We start from the raw sequence: 17,260 nt of genomic DNA, 5'->3' as shown, positions 1-17,260 counted from the left end.
TACTAGCCTGTACTGTATTATACTGTTTCTATGATGTGTGTATGTTTTTAAGTTGTGGTGTACATCTGTTTTAACTATTGCTTGTTTGCTTGTAAGGTGACCTTGGGTGTTATGAAAGGTGCCGTTAAATAAAATGTATTATTGTTATTATTTACCTGTACTTTCCATATGAAAGTAGCCCATCTCATTTCCTGAAACTACACTGTAAATGACATGCCCGTTACTCCCTTCGTCTTCATCTTTAGCCATCACATGATGAACCAAAAGTCCCACTTCTGTGTCCTCTGGGACACAAGCCATTTCAGTGGAGACAAATGTGGGACTATTGTCGTTGATATCCAACAGAATCGCCTGAGCTATGACTGATGTTTGTTTTCTATCAGTGGGCTCTTCTCCGTTGTCACTGACAGTGACTATGAAAACAATGTTTTTGGTGTGCTCACGGTCCAACCGTCCATTTGTTTTAACAACTCCAGTGTGAGGGTCGATGTGTAAAGGCAGTCCCTCAATGGCAGGGTAGGGGTCATAGGTCAAAGAATAATAAAGCTCACTGTTACGCAGACTTCCATCACCATCATGTGCATTAAACACATACACCGACGTTCCATTGGTAACATTCTCATAAACACCGAACACAACAAAGTTGTCATTACCAGGAAACCAGGGGGTGTGGTCATTGACATCAACAACACTGATTGCCACAAATGCAGTGACATTATACGTGGGAGGGGCTTCTGCACGTACAACCAGGAAGTAGCGCTGTGTGACTTCGTAGTCCAGATGTTGTGCCACATAAAGCTCGCCACTAGAACTTTTGATGCCAAACTGCAACCTACCATCACCTTCAACAATAGAATATCGTAACTGCATATCTGGTGCATTAGAAATCCCAAGTGATCCAACGACAGTTCCCAGTTTTACATCTTCCCCCACAGTGAAGTATTTGAGGCTCTGAAAATCCTTTGAGTTTCCGTTTTGTTGGTCAAAGGCATAAACCTGGAATAAAAAACAAAATTTACTTAAAATCCACTTAAATTTTTTTAACTATTCTTAAAACATTTACGACAAGACACTGCAGGTGAATTAGCTACAGATGTTTTTTTAATGTTCCGCTTATTATTTGGACTAATAAACATATAAGTGTTTATTTTTTATTGCACTTCATCTATATGTGTCTGTAGATGTCAATTAAAATACATATAATTAAAGACTGTTTTCTCAAAATGAATATTTCTCACGCACTGAGCCAGAAATCTCCACTTAATTAGCACTTACACATACACCAAACTTTCCAGTACAATACATATCTATATTCTGAAGGTTTTTGCAGAGGGATTTGTTCATGTATTATTTACCTGATTTATATGACACCTTATTCCTGAAATCCTCATAACTCTATTTCTGTCATGACAACTCTCGGAGGGATTAGCATGGTAATGTACATGACAATTTTAATGTATTTGGTCTTGGCAGAATAGATCTGCTACGCTGCTGCTGCTGCGGCAGAGCAAGTACCTAGACTTGCTACTGCCAATACATCCACAACATGCTGCCTTGAGCATGTAGGAAATACTGCTGCTGCACACATAACACATATGAATAACCCCCATATAGCATACATGAATCACCTCATAGCAGATCTACAAAGGTGGAGCGGGGGAAGGTGGAGGGTTTCTAAAGTGTGCTGCTAACTGCTACAGCAACAAAAGCCAGGTATTTTAATATTGAGCAGTGAGCTCACTGGCTACTGATACAGGAGAAAACGAATCAGCTGTGCCATGTGATAATGATGTCATTAGGTCAGATTGAGTTAGACATATTGGATTGCGAGTTTCATGCCAGAACTCTGAATCTGTCCTTTATTTAACTCTATTTATCCTTTTAAATAATGCAAATTACTGCATGTTTACCATCTTCAAGAAACAGCTAAAAACACATCTATTCCATATTTATTTGACCCTCTAATTCTAGCACTCTCTATTCTAATTCTATTTGATCTATTTGTTGACTTGACTCTCTAACACTAGCTTTCTCTATTCAAAATTGTGGCCAGTGAAAATGCTGAGTGGCTGGTCAATTTGGAAAACCACTAGCCACAGTGGCCGGTGAGCAAAAAAGTTAATGACAAGCCCTGTATATATCCTAAATAAATAGCTTCCAAACAGCCTTCTTTTTAAAATAATTTTATAATACTGAGGTGTAGAGTGCAAAACTGGTTGAGTAGCCACTGCCAGAATAAGCATCTCATCCATTGTGGATCGTTTCTCAGTTATGAATCTCTGTTCACTCAGAGAGTCAGGTCTCTGGCATACCAAGAGGCTTGTTACTGGTCGGCCTTGCAAAGTTCACAAAGGTAAAAAAACTTGAACCTGACAAAATTTTATGGCAGCGGCTATTTGCAATAGATGCTATTTACACTCAGTGCAAATAGCAATTAGATGCTATTTTCATTAAGTGCAAATAGCAGTGTATTCTAATTACACCAAGTGAAAATAGCAGTATTTTTTAACGATATGCTATTTACACTAAGCGCAAATAGCTATAGATTCTATTGACACTATGCTAAAATGGCAAGATTTTCTGCTATTTATACTACTTATTGCAAATAGTGGCATTTATCTGCACCTCAGTATTGTAGTACATTATAAAACAGTACGCAATAATAACATACTGAGTGTAAATTATAGTTTTAATTCAAATTATTAAATGGATGCCACCTTATTGGGACAATAAAGCCCTCCCTACACCTACCCTAACCCTGCCCGATACTTTTATTTTCAACTTTTTGATTATTTCCATTATTTTTATTGAAAACAAATGCCTTTCTGATGTTATATGAGATTTGAAAAGGGAAAAAAAAGTTGGCAAAAGGAGGGCTCGAACTCGGGTCGATCTCGTCAAAAAGCATGAACCTTGCCATCTACCCCACTGAAAGTAATGCTGAATTAGCATCTTTTTTTAGTATTGACAAACCCAATCACACATTAGTGAGCGGAGTTAGTGTAAATAGCCATTGCCAACAAGGCGAGTTACTTGCACTTAGTGTAAACAGCAGGGGCGTGTCTAAAGCATTTTAAATGGGGGGGGGGGGGGGGGGGGGGGCAGTCTGGGGCACTGCCTTAAAAGAGGGTGGCCGGGGGGCGGGGATTATCTCTTTCCTCGCAGCAGGCTGGAGGCTCAGAACGTGGTCGTATCTGTTGTTGCCTCAAAGCTGTCTATTAATTGCACAGTGTGAGATTCATTGGTCCTCACAGAACTTTGTGAGATCGCGATGAACAAAGAGTGACAGCTTTATTGGTTATGAGCACTCTTTGCGAGCTTTCTAAGCAATCCATTTAAAATGTAGAACTTTGTTTTTTGCCCACACACACGTTGCAAAGTTTTGGGAATGACATCTGCATATTTATGTGGGATTCGCTCTCGAAGTAGCAGCATATTGATAGCAATAGAATGGACAAAATATGTGAAAATGTGCATTAAGAAAGCACCCCCACTTATTTCAGAAGCAGCCTTAGTGATTACTTCTGGAACCTGGTTGATATGCTTCTATAACTATATACAAAAACAACAAAATACAAATGTACTACATAAAATAATTTAATAAATGCATATTTACAATTTAAGCACTTAACTAAAATAAGTATTAATAAAATTAATAACTAGAGAAGGCTAACTATATTCAGCTTGCTTCCATTTAGTGAGAAAAGCCTACTCTTCACTTGAATTAGAAAAAAAAAGCTTTTCTGGTCTTCAGTGATGCGAGGAAAACGTTTGAGCATACACACAATATCTGAGTGAGGCCCGAGCCAATTCATAAAAGAACAATGTAGATTTAAAAGCACACGTCCAGTTTTGTGCGAGTGACGGAAAAGCGCTTGCGAGTGGAGAGATTTGTGCTCGCGCATTACATGATCGCGTAACATTATGCGCTCTCGACATCTGTCATTTAGATCACGCTAAAATGCCTAAAATGAATAAAGAAGAGAAGAAAGCGGCCCTAGGCAGCTGCCTACACATGCCAAGATACGCCAGATGCAGTTAGAAATTAACTAAAAACAAGCCTATCGCAAGACATCTGGTAGGGGGGGCACCTGGGGTGGCCAGCCAAATTTCAGGGGGGGCCGGTGCCACCCCTGGCCACCACGTAGACACGCCCCTGGTAAATAGACACTCCGAAATTATATTGGCACAGGAAGTCCTTATTGTGCCAGTTCTCATTGAAATGACTGGATTTCGCACACATTTCACATATAAATGATAAATGTGACCCTGGACCACAAAACCAGTCTTAAGTCGCTGGGGCATATTTTTAGCAATAACCAAACATATATTGTATGGGTCAAAATGATCAATTTTTCTTTCATGCCAAAAATCATTAGGATATTAAGTAAAGATCATTTTCCATGAAGATATTTTGTGAATTTCCTACCGTAAATATATCAAAACTTCATTTTTGACTAGTAATATACAGGTCCTTCTCAAAAAATTAGCATATTGTGATAAAGTTCATTATTTTCTGTAATGTACTGATAAACATTAGACTTTCATATATTTTAGATTCATTACAACACAACTGAAGTAGTTCAAACCTTTTATTGTTTTAATATTGATGATTTTGGCATACAGCTCATGAAAACCCAAAATTCCTATCTAAAAAAAATTGCATATTTCATCCGACCAATAAAAGAAAAGTGTTTTTAATACAAAAAAAGTCAACCTTCAAATAATTATGTTCAGTTATGCACTCAATACTTGGTCGGGAATCCTTTTGCAGAAATGACTGCTTCAATGCGGCGTGGCATGGAGGCAATCAGCCTGTGGCACTGCTGAGGTGTTATGGAGGCCCAGGATGCTTCGATAGCGGCCTTAAGCTCATCCAGAGTGTTGGGTCTTGCGTCTCTCAACTTTCTCTTCACAATATCCCACAGATTCTCTATGGGGTTCAGGTCAGGAGAGTTGGCAGGCCAATTGAGCACAGTAATACCATGGTCAGTAAACCATTTACCAGTGGTTTTGGCACTGTGAGCAGGTGCCAGGTCGTGCTGAAAAATGAAATCTTCATCTCCATAAAGCTCTTCAGCAGATGGAAGCATGAAGTGCTCCAAAATCTCCTGATAGCTAGCTGCATTGACCCTGCCCTTGATAAAACACAGTGGACCAACACCAGCATCACTGACTGTGGGTACTTGACACTGGACTTCAGGCATTTTGGCATTTCCCTCTCCCCAGTCTTCCTCCAGACTCTGGCACCTTGATTTCCGAATGACATGCAAAATTTGCTTTCATCCGAAAAAAGTACTTTGGACCACTGAGCAACAGTCCAGTGCTGCTTCTCTGTAGCCCAGGTCAGGCGCTTCTGCCGCTGTTTCTGGTTCAAAAGTGGCTTGACCTGGGGAATGCGGCACCTGTAGCCCATTTCCTGCACACGCCTGTACACGGTGGCTCTGGATGTTTCTACTCCAGACTCAGTCCACTGCTTCCGCAGGTCCCCCAAGGTCTGGAATCGGTCCTTCTCCACAATCTTCCTCAGGGTCCGGTCACCTCTTCTCGTTGTGCTGCGTTTTCTGCCACACTTTTTCCTTCCCACAGACTTCCCACTGAGGTGCCTTGATACAGCACTCTGGGAACAGCCTATTCGTTCAGAAATTTCTTTCTGTGTCTTACCCTCTTGCTTGAGGGTGTCAATGATGGCCTTCTGGACAGCAGTCAGGTCGGCAGTCTTACCCATGATTGCGGTTTTGAGTAATGAACCAGGCTGGGAGTTTTTAAAAGCCTCAGGAATCTTTTGCAGGTGTTTAGAGTTAATTAGTTGATTCAGATGATTAGGTTAATAGCTCGTTTAGAGAACCTTTTCATGATATGCTAATTTTTTGAGATTTTCAAAAAATTTTGGGTTTTCATGAGCTGTATGCCAAAATCATCAATATTAAAACAATAAAAGGCTTGAACTACTTCAGTTGTGTTGTAATGAATCTAAAATATATGAAAGTCTAATGTTTATCAGTACATTACAGAAAATAATGAACTTTATCACAATATGCTAATTTTTTGAGAAGGACCTGTACATTGCTAAGAACTTCATTTTGACAACTTTAAAAGTGATTTTCTCAGTATCTTTTTTGCACCCTCAGATTCCAGATTTTCAAATAGTTGTATCTCAGCCAAATATTGTCCAATCTTAACAAACCATACATCAATGGAAATCTTATTTATTCAGCTTTCAGATGATGTAGAAATCTCAATTTCTAAAAATTGACACTTATAACTGGTTTTGTGGTCCACCTTTTTTAGATTGAACACAGAAAAGACAAATCAATAAGCAAGTCTTCAGCCCTACTTTGACACACACACACACACACACACACACACACACACACCAGTGTTGTGATGTGCCAGTACCAGCTCCACTAACCTGTATGTGAACAACTGCAGTCTCCTCCAGAGGAAAAAGACCATCATCTGTGGCAACAACTCTCAGGGTGTAGCGCTTCTGTGGGTTTGAGGAGAACCGTGATGTCACCCTGACATCACCATTACGGTTATCAATACTAAAGTGGCCCAACTGATTATCTAAAAATATGAAGAAACATTAGACATCTCATACTAAATCACAATATTTTTCCTTCGAGCAGGGGGATATAAACACAAATGACCCATGAATTAAAAATAAATAGTCCTCTCCTCATCAGTTTACCTTTCATTGTGAATGTGACAGTTCCATTCTCTCCAGCATCCAGGTCTTTAGCAAACATAGTGATTACAACATAATTCACTGGAATGCCTGCCCACACCTGCACAAAAAGCCACATAAACAATTTGCTAATTATATATGCATTTGGTTGATGCTGTTACCCAAAGTAATTTACAGTGCACTGTAATTTTTAGTGAATTTTTTAGTAGCATTACTCCAGTCTTCAGTCACATTATCTTTCAGAAATCATTAGTATGCTGATTTGGTGCTCAAGTTATTATCAATCCTAAGAAAAGTAGTTAATATATTGTTAAATCCAATGAATTTTGATGAATATAAATTTACATGAACAGAATTTATTAAAATGATTAAAATAGCTGTTTAACAATGTACAAGTCTTTACTGTCAGTTTAGATCAATTTTATGCACCCTTGCTGAATAAAAGCATTGATTTCTTAAAAAAAAAAAAATTACTGACTTTTGAACAGAGTATACATTTACAATATAAAGACATTGTACTTTCAGAATTACAGAAAAGCATCACTGAAACATATTACTTCTTGTGCTCAATGTACATAAACTCTATAATTAACCTGTTAATTTAATTTAAATAAAATCTACAATTATATTTTCTATTGCTTGTGTTTTCTAGAAAAAGTATTATTATGACCTGTACGTTTAGCTGTTTAGTGGCAGGTAGGTGTGTGAACTGTGGGGGGTTATCGTTGACGTCTGTGACAAGGATGTGAAGAGTAGTGGTGGTGTTAAGACGTGGTCGACCCTGATCTGTGGCCATCACCCTCAAAACATGCTGTGCCTGCTCCTCACGATCCAAAGCCACCATGTTTATGATCTCTCCTATAGCCAGAAAAAGAGAAAGAAGACACAGAACTGGTGTAGGATTTTTGCAAGGAAATTTCACAAATAATTACAAAGAAATAGCAAGTAAAACATTGAATTGAAGGGGAAATTTTGAAGTAGAAAGACAGAAATTGTATTTTCTTGTAAAACATACTCCAATAATCTGTTTTTACAATGTAGAATATTTTGTATAATGTAGAACAATATCCATAAAGAAAAGGTTAGAAGGTTATTTTATTTATTATGGTTATTTTATCTTGGTTTATTTCAGTTTAGTTTGGTTTACTTTTATTTAAAATACAAAATCATTTTTAATGAATTTTTGGATTGCTTTTTTGATAAAGCAGTGTATGAAACAGTCTGAATGAAAATCAGCACTAATGTGAAAGTAATTCTAACCTGTTCTGGGGTTGATGCGAAAGTTTTTTCCCTCAGACAGCAGGATGTAGGACAATACTCCATTGTTACATGAATCTCTGTCTGTAGCTTTTACTGTTCCAATCATCCCATGAGGAGACGGTCCCTCCTGCAAACTGAAGAAGTACACATCCCTACTGAACACAGGTGCATTGTCATTCTCATCCTGAACCATGACAACCACCGTTGCTGTGGCCTCCGTTTTGCCATTTTGTGCCTTTGCACACACACTAAATCTGTAGATGGGTTCAGTTTCGTAGTCAAGACTCTGAGATACAAACATCCATCCAGTCTCTGGGTGGATTCTGAATGGTGGGACTCCAGAGAGGGTTTTAAGGGAGTAAGTAATGGCAGGGGGCGCTTTGCCAGGGGTCCCTCCATGCTGGGATCTGGCTCCATGAGCACGTACCTGAATCATTCTAGTGTCTTTTGAAGCACTTTCTCCAATTTCCACTTGATAAACCAAAGTTTCAAAGGCCAGTGTGTCTTCCACAGAGCCTAAGGAATCCATCTCTATCACAAGACGTAATGTAGAGCTCAATGAAGGATGACCGTCATCCTCAGCTATGACGCTGAGCTCGTACCTCTGGCTGGAATCTCCAGAGAGGTTGCTATTTAGCATGAGAGTCCCAATACGTGGGTGAATGGAAAACAAGTGGCTCTCAGGACGTAACATATAGTGTATTCTGCCATTAAGACCGCTGTCAGCATCATGGGCATGTGCAATGAAAATTGGCGTGCCTGGAGGGGTGTTATGGGATATGGTGATGTGTTCTGCGGTCTTCTGGAACACAGGAGGGTTGTCATTGACATCAGTGATGGAGATATTGACCTGAGCACTGCTGTAGATAGGAAAAGTTCCCGTGTGGAACTGTATGTTCAGAATAACATAAGAGAGGGACTCATGGTCCAGTAGCTGGCCAGTGGTGATGATGCCCAACTGGGAATCAATTGAGAAAAGCCGCTGAGGGTCACCTGAGGATATGATGTATGAGACTAGCTCCACTGAATCTGAAATTACAAGGAAAAAGACCACAAAAATATCATTAATATGACATGAAAAAATAAGATACACAAGATAAAAATAAATAATAATAAAAAAATATGTTTTATAAGTAAACACTATTTCAGTCTTACTACTTTAATATTTTACATTTTATTTAATGTGTTACTTGTCATTTGTTTGTAATTATTTTTTTAATTTACTAACAATTTCTGAACTTAATAAAATAATCCTACACAACACTTTATTTTAAGGTACAATTCTCGCTACTAACAAACCAGTAACTATGTATTTTGCCTTAATAAACTCTAATTTGCTGCTTATTAATAGGTAGCGATTAAGTTAGGTATTGGGTAGGATTAGGGATGTAGAATGTGGCCATGTAGAATAAATGCTTGATAAGTACTAATAAACAGCCAACATTTTAATAATAGGCAAGCTAATATGCAACTAGTTAATAGTGAGATTTGGTCCCTATACTAAAGTGTTACCCAGTTTTTTTCAGTGTACTTTTACCTTTAAAGGTATAGTTTACCCAAAAATGAAATTATGCCATTAATTACTCATGTTTTTCCAAACCCATACTCTTTTTCCATGCACCACAACATGAGAGTTTCTGAATAATAATTTTGAACAATTCTCCATTAATTCTCCCTTAGAGTTTTATGAAAAATAAAATAAATATTTTTATTCTATGTGTGAACTATTGGTTCACAGTTTTATTTAAAGGATTTAATTTGCAGGTCAAGTATGAAATGATCTTATTGATAGGGTGTTAAAGAAAATGGCTGAATATTTTTAATGCATCACCTATTAACTGTAACATAAATCTTTGTCAATGTCACACAGACTGTATACTTATAAATTTAGAACTTAATGACACACTTACCCCTAACATATGTAAAAGTGGTGTTGTCATTATCCTATTGTTTGACAGTTGAGACTTTGAAACGGCTGGAGAAAACCAAAGCCCCCAGAGATTAAGCGACCTGCCCCCCTCTGCAACTCAGAATTTCTGAACCTACATTTGACTTGAAGAGAGGGTTAATCAGCTAATCTAAATGTTAACCTCAACTGACTGTCTACTGTTGAAGTGCACTCTAAACATTTGTGTGTGTGTGCATGTGTGTAAGCCAAAAAACAATGCAAATCACTTAAATAAATAAAAAATTTAATATTTTAAGCGAGTAATTCAACATATATATTTATAACGCTTAATTTTATGATTAAAACCAGTACATTTTTACTGCAAAACCAAATCATAATCTAATATTTACTAGCCTTTTATGGAACTTTTTAGGCATTTCCACAAAAGCACATATACTAGGTATATACTTTGATAAGAGCATACTATTATAAAATAAAAATCTAAAATGACCTCAGACTAAGTAAATGTGAATCACTGAGTATGTTAAGAATGTGTGATTAACCCTAATACCTTAATGAGCATAAAATACTGTTCACTAAAAACAACTGATTGTAGACAAGGAGAAACAGACCACAGCAAATCTCATTATCTATCCCAACAACCCTGCCAACTAAGACTGATATTTAACCCTCTGATCAGCTCATCCCTGACCCACAAACTGGATTAGCCACTGGGGGTAACAATGACTGGAAATAGTTACTAGTGGAAAAGCAAGTAATGTATGTAATGTAAAAAAAAAAGAAGAAAAAAAAAGGGTCTGCTTCTTCGGTTAATACCGTTATTTTTTAAATTGTCTGTGCCTATAATAATAATAATAAAGTAGTGTTTTCTTTACACAAAAATAAAAAAATACAGACAGAGATGGTATCTTAACCTGGTATCATAGTCACAGCCAATACAGTAGCCTATCATATTTTCTAGATTTTTAAATTTCTAAATGTAGGCTACTAAACAAAAGAAAAAAATCTATTAATGCTTTAAAGACATTAAAGTATTTTTTAAAGATATTAAAAATGTTTGCTGCAAATTGTTAAAAAAAAAACGCTACTTGTATAAAATTGCGTTTTGAGGAAAAAAAACAAAGGGTATAGCCTCATCGCATTTTATTAGGCTATTATTCAGAAATGATGTAGGCTAAAATGCCGGTAAATCAAAAATGTTTATAAACATTATAAACAGTTATTAGTTTCTCTCCACAACAAATCTTCTAAACTTAAGGATATTGCCTATAGGTTATAAAAACGTCATTCCAAAAACAAATTAAAGGTGAAACTGATGCCTACCTCTCTCACTCGGCACGAATCCAAATGTTTCCATATTCTCGACGTATAGCCTACTAAAATATTATTTATTGGCTTTTACTTTCATCGATGTAAAACATCATCCTTCACATCGGCAATAACAGCACAGTGAGGCGGTGGTCACGCTTAATGCAACAGACTGGACAACGGAGCACTGTAACTTTTTACAGGTTTCTTTAACTGTATTTTATTTTGATAATGATCAGGCTGCAATGTCGCAAAAATATGTGTCTTTGTGTGCGTGAGGCGCCAGCGCGATATGGCCATACCAACGCTGGTTGGTTATACAGATGCAAGACATTCAAAACTGTCAAGCAATTGCAAAACAAATAAAACTGTAAAATAAAACTGTAAAACAACTTTCTGCAGTCTCGTTTTCCTTTCCGAGAACGTTGGAATGTCACAATGAACCGTAGGCCTAACTCAGCATTTTTTTTTCTTTCGTTTTGTTAATCTGTCAGTGATTTACGTGAAATATATTTAGTGTATAGGCATATATATTCCTTTTTATGTAAGCCTATAGTTTTATTGTGTTTTCTCACAGGTGCATAAGATCTGTTGAATCCAGCTTACACTGTCGTCGGATAAACTCTAACGCTGATGTTCTGACGATGTGTGCACCCTGTCAGATTTTGCTACCTCCCATTAAAACAGATGGTAGCAGAATTCATTGCCATTGCGACTAGAGTTCACAGCTGAGCGCGGGCGGGCATTTCACTCGCTGGATGCGTCAGCATCACATTTGCATAGTCTGTACTACTTGAATTCCTGATTGGTTGACAGTAAATTTCAAATATTAAATGGAACCATAAAATAACGTTATTAACCGGTTAATGGCCATTTCAAATTTTCGATTCTGTTCAGAACTATAAAATTTGATTTTGTTTCTGTTTCCGGTTCTGTTCCAGTCAAAATTTCATTCGTTTCCAGTTTTCGTTTTCGTTTTCGTTCCTTGAACCTTGAACTGGCTGCTCTGTAAATTCTTCGTCATCAGTTAGGAACCTGACTTGACTAATAAAGAATTTATTATGCACTTTGTAAACCTTATTGTAAAGTGTGACCTATTTCACATGATGTGTTACAAATGTTTGTTGGGTCTCTAGTCTAATGTTATTTAACAGAAAAAAAAATATATATATAATACTGTATAAAAGTGTTGTTCATTGTTAGTTACTATTAACTAATCCATTAACTAATGTTAACAAAAACAACCTTATTGTAAAGTGTTAACAAATAGGTTTCTTCTTCAACTAAATGAACGTAGTGTCACACTGTCCAGTCTCAAATAGGGCAAAGTGTGAACATTTATCAGAAGAAGCAGGGAAAACTCACTGGCAGGGGTAACAGCCTGAACCAAACCAACAGAGGAGCCCACGGGTGCATCCTCAGAGATAGAAAAGGTGTAGTGGGCTTTTTGGAAGAGGGCAGGAGGCTGGTCGCTCTGCAAGATGTTCACGGTGATGTTAGCAGGATAAACAGCAGACATGCCTCCTCCGTCCTGAGCAGAGACAGACAGCTTCACACTGCTTCTGTGCAGCTGGGAAAGTGAAGCGTTCAGGCAGACAGAACCTGAGGAACACAAAAAAACCCTACATTAACATCATAGAGGACACATGCACAAGGTGTTAGCTATTATTGCCGCATAGATGTTTGATCAATTCAAAAAGAAGGTTTAACTAAGTACATTACAGACTGAAATTTAAGGGTCCTGAAATTAATAATCTTAATGACAATATCTTGATTTTAATGTGTAATAAAAGCTAATTATTTAACTGCTAGATAACTTAGAAACTTGGTAAGCACAAGGCCATGATGTTTTTTTTAGATGTATGTCAAATCTTTTAAGAAAAACATCTCATCCCTGATGGTGACATGGTGGATATGTTTGTGCCTAGCTCCACTTTTGACAGATGGTGGTGGTGGTGGTGGTGGTGGTGGGGGGGGGGGGGGGGGGGGGGGGGGGCTGCTAGATTCTGTCACCTTGATCTAACTTAAAATCCTTAGCATCTGTTGATTTAAACCAGGAGTTGTTAACCTTAGACATGCGTGCCCCCACTGGTACACAGAAGGGTAATCACTGGCATGCAAACAAAAGAGATTAATATGTGTGTATTTTATTTGGTTGTTTGTTTTAGAATTTCCTAGCACCTGTATGCCAATAAACAAGAAATAAAATAAAATCAGTGTTCCGCTGATATTTAGTCAAAGCTGACATGAGGCGATATTTGTCAACTTTTATTTTGACAGCACTGAGAACTGTGCATCTGAGTCAAATAAGTCATAATAAAAGTCAAAAATAAAAGTTGTTGTGTTTTGGGATGCACCAACGAACATAGGAGTCTCCATAGACTCCCTCCATCTGAGCTTCTGAGGACACTGTGGTTAAATTACGTAAAAAATATATATCTTTAAGGATCAATACCCAAGCTTTGTGCACGAACATCAGCTCCAGACAAAGTATTACAGTTTTGTTTTCTAAATTGCCTTCTTGGCACTGTAAGGCTAATGTTGCTAAAGCTATTCCTGTTTTCACTGATGCTGCCTTCACATGCTACCAGAATGATACTATATAGGAATGTGGCAGTTAAAAATTGCATATGAAAGCAATGTGAAGTCGACTGCTTGAATTTGTCAAGCTCAAAATCACATGTGGGACTTATAAAGTTTGAAAAATGAGAACAGCTGTCATTATTTTTATCGCGCTGTGTAATTCATGAGCGATCATTTATTATGCACAGTACAATCAGATTACTGACTTTTAAACCGAGTACGTTTTCTGTAAAGATAACAGGCTTGTACTAATAGTGGAATGTTTATTTGCAAAGGCTTGCTGAAGCTTGAGCTCTTGGAGCTCTGCCCTATTCTGAAAAGGGCCAGGAGCACCAGCTCATTTGCATTTAAAGGGACAAACACAAAAACGGTACGTTTTGGCTCATACCCTAAAAGTGGCAATTTTAACAATCTATAAAAAATTATCTATGGGATATTTTGAGCTAAAACTTCACATAATCACTGTGGGGACATCAGAGACTTATTTTACATCATGTGAAAAGGCATAAATAGGTCCCCTTTAAGAAATTGCTATTTGAAGTACAAATCTGTTTATTTTTAAGATAAAATTTTTGGGAAGTTGACTTTTTTCAAATTGATTAATTTTCAAATTATTTATTTCTAATAAATAATTAGGGCTGAGGATGGCAGATGTGGCCAGAGCAATAAACTTGCAATGCCCATACCTAAGACAGTGCTACAGCGAGACAGGAAACAGAGCATGTGTAACCATGTATCTCCCTAGATGTGTTCAAGAACTTGCAAATGTCTTGGTGGAAGAGTGGAGGAACATCTCTCAAATCTGCTGCAGTCCATAAGAATAAGATGCACTGTAGAACTTAAAGCAGTCCCCTTTTTCAGGGACTCATTATTCCATTTCTGTTTACCAAATGCCTGTTAAACTTGTCCAGTTTATGTCTAAGTTGTTTAACTTTTTATGTTAATCCAAATATTAAGAAATGTATGAAGAAAACATTAAGAAATTTGCTGGAAATAAATGCAGTTGAATTTATTCTCTGATGAATTCAATTTTTAGCTTTGCCCAACACCTGGTCATCTAATGGTTAGACAGAGACCTGGACAGGCCTACAAGCCACCCACTGTGAAATTTGTTGGAGAACCGGTGATGATATGGGGGTGCTTCAGCAAGGCTGGAATTGGACATATTCATCTTTGTGAAAGGACCGGATTCTTTCTTTTCTATCGTGAAGAAATCAAGCTGCATACAAGGTTGTCCTGGAAGACAAGAAACTTGCTTCCTTCTGCTCTGACAATGTTCTCCAAATCTGAGGACTGGTTTTTCCAGCAGAACAATGCTCCATGCCACACAGCCAGGTCAATCAAGGAGTGGATGGAGGACCACAAGAGCAAGACCCTGTCATGGCCAGCCCAATCTCAAAACCTGAACCCCATTGAAAACCTCTGGAAATGTGATCAAGTGGAAGACTGATGGTCACAAGCCATCAAACAAGGCCGAGCTGCTTGAATCTTTGCGCCAGGAGTGACATAAAGTCACCCAACAGCAATGTGCAAAGACTGAGGAGAGCATGCCAAGACACAAGAAAGCCGTTAAAATCAGGGTTATTCCACCAAATATTGATTTCTGAACTCTTCCCAAGTTAAAGCATTAGCATTGTGTTTTCTTAAAAATGAATATGAACTTGTTTTGTTTTCTTTGCATTATTTGAGGTCTGAAAACACTGCATCTTTTTTGTTATTTTCACCAGCTGTCATATTCTGCAAATTAATTGCAGTGAATTAGTTTTATATGAATTTCTCATGTTTTCTCATGTTTCAATGTAAAAGGAAGAATATTTACTCAGGCTTCTGAGCACTACTTAAGGAGTAAACACACTTAGGGCATACAGTAAAGCATAGGTTCATTCATCTTTACCACTGCTGCATTAAAGAGAGAGAGACACATATATGTAACAATTAACGGCAGAACAGTGATTGTATGGGCTTATGGAAAAATAAATCACAGCCCTCCAACTTCATTACAGAGTAATCTGATTACTGTAATGCGTCACACCAAACAACACAGCTCAGCAGGAGCTCTATGTGTGCGAACAGTAAAGGACACTGACAGTAACGTACCATACAAATAATTTTAATAATAACAGTTATCTGTATTTCCTAAACTACTAATGTGATTTTGATATTTGACATCTATATACTGTATTATAGACCATTACTTAAAATAAATTAGGGAAAATTTAATGTTTAAATATCTATGTCATTGTCATTTTCAATGTACTATAATTGAAAATTATAGAATTATATGTAGATATGTAAATATTCCAGATTAAAAATTAAACATTTTGCCAACATTTAATTTTATGGATCTATTCAGTAACTGGAAATTTTCACTGTATGTGTTTTACTTAGCAACAATTGCAACATTTTATAATAATATAACTGAGTACATTATATGAAGCATAATCACAGATTTATGTAGACACTTATGTAGCACTGCATGACAGTCCACTTCACACAATCTGCACTCATGTTTAGTCAGGATTTAGAAAGGTGCTGTGTAAATCCACAGGCCTCTTACTGATATGTGACAAAAGCAATTACTGTATCTGACTCTCAGTCTGACCGTCAAGAAAAGCATGCACTATGTTGTCTAAACAAAATATATGAGTTATCTATGCTGTCCTATGGACTATAGTATCACACACACATCTGACTTGTTCAAAGTTAAATTTTAGCTTGATCTTAACAGTGACAGCACAACAGTTTCCTTCATTTGAAGTCTTTCTATTTAAGGTTATTTAATTGTAAATAAAAGATTCTCGGAAGTAAAAGCAGATTTCAGTCCTAACATGTTACCTGTTGACTGGTCCACAGTGAATAAAGAGGCAGAATCTCCTGGCAGAAGCTCATAGCTGATTTTTCCATTGTTCCCAGAATCCCGGTCAGAAGCAAAAATACTGAGTAGCTCAGTGCCAGGCTGCGCATGGATGCTCACACTTGTGACGTATTTCTCAGGACTAAAAACAGGAGCATTATCATTCACATCCTCCACATTAATGTGAACAAATGTCTGCGAACTGAGCCCATCCTGTTCAGAAAGAAAACATAATTACTAGCTTCTTTTTCCATTTAATGTCAAATTCCACAATGCCAGTATTAACAAAACTCACTTGATCTTCAGCTTTAATTGACAGGTCAAAGGTCACAAGGCCAGCTTCATGATCAATATCTTGAGACACACAGATTTCCCCAGTAACAGAGTTGATGTGAAAGTAAGGGTGGTCATTCTTGCTGCTGAAGCCATCATAGAGGGAGTATTGCACTGATCCAAACACAGCATCATCAGCATCTGTGGCAGTGACCTGGACCAGATGGAAATGTATAAATAAAGTAAATCTTATCTAGACCTGCAGCTGATACAATTTCCTTGGCCTCCAGTGCGAGAATTACTCAGAATCTCATGTAATGTTGTGGTCACACCAATATGTTTTTGAGGTAAAATACTTCTCATATTGCATATTTAACGCCAA

The 17,260-nt window shown here is 37.4% G+C and overlaps 1 protein-coding gene across 1 annotated transcript in view; it reads right to left on the bottom strand.

Annotated features, from left to right (window-relative positions):
- LOC306874312 (protocadherin-23-like) overlaps positions 1–17,260 on the bottom strand; it is a gene marked incomplete at both ends in the record, with an annotated part of 38,999 nt that overhangs the window by 16,737 nt on the left and 5,002 nt on the right. Inside the window, 8 exons of the mRNA XM_079424287.1 lie at positions 156–996; positions 6,413–6,570; positions 6,695–6,791; positions 7,362–7,549; positions 7,952–8,980; positions 12,534–12,770; positions 16,587–16,818; positions 16,901–17,092. Coding sequence (XP_079280413.1) covers positions 156–996; positions 6,413–6,570; positions 6,695–6,791; positions 7,362–7,549; positions 7,952–8,980; positions 12,534–12,770; positions 16,587–16,818; positions 16,901–17,092 — 2,974 coding nt within the window. The remainder of the gene's footprint in view (positions 1–155; positions 997–6,412; positions 6,571–6,694; positions 6,792–7,361; positions 7,550–7,951; positions 8,981–12,533; positions 12,771–16,586; positions 16,819–16,900; positions 17,093–17,260) is intronic.

The sequence above is a fragment of the Barbus barbus genome (assembly GCF_936440315.1).
Source record: "Barbus barbus genome assembly, chromosome: 8".
NCBI lineage: Eukaryota > Metazoa > Chordata > Actinopteri > Cypriniformes > Cyprinidae > Barbus > Barbus barbus.
This window is presented reverse-complemented; position numbering and strand designations above follow the sequence as displayed.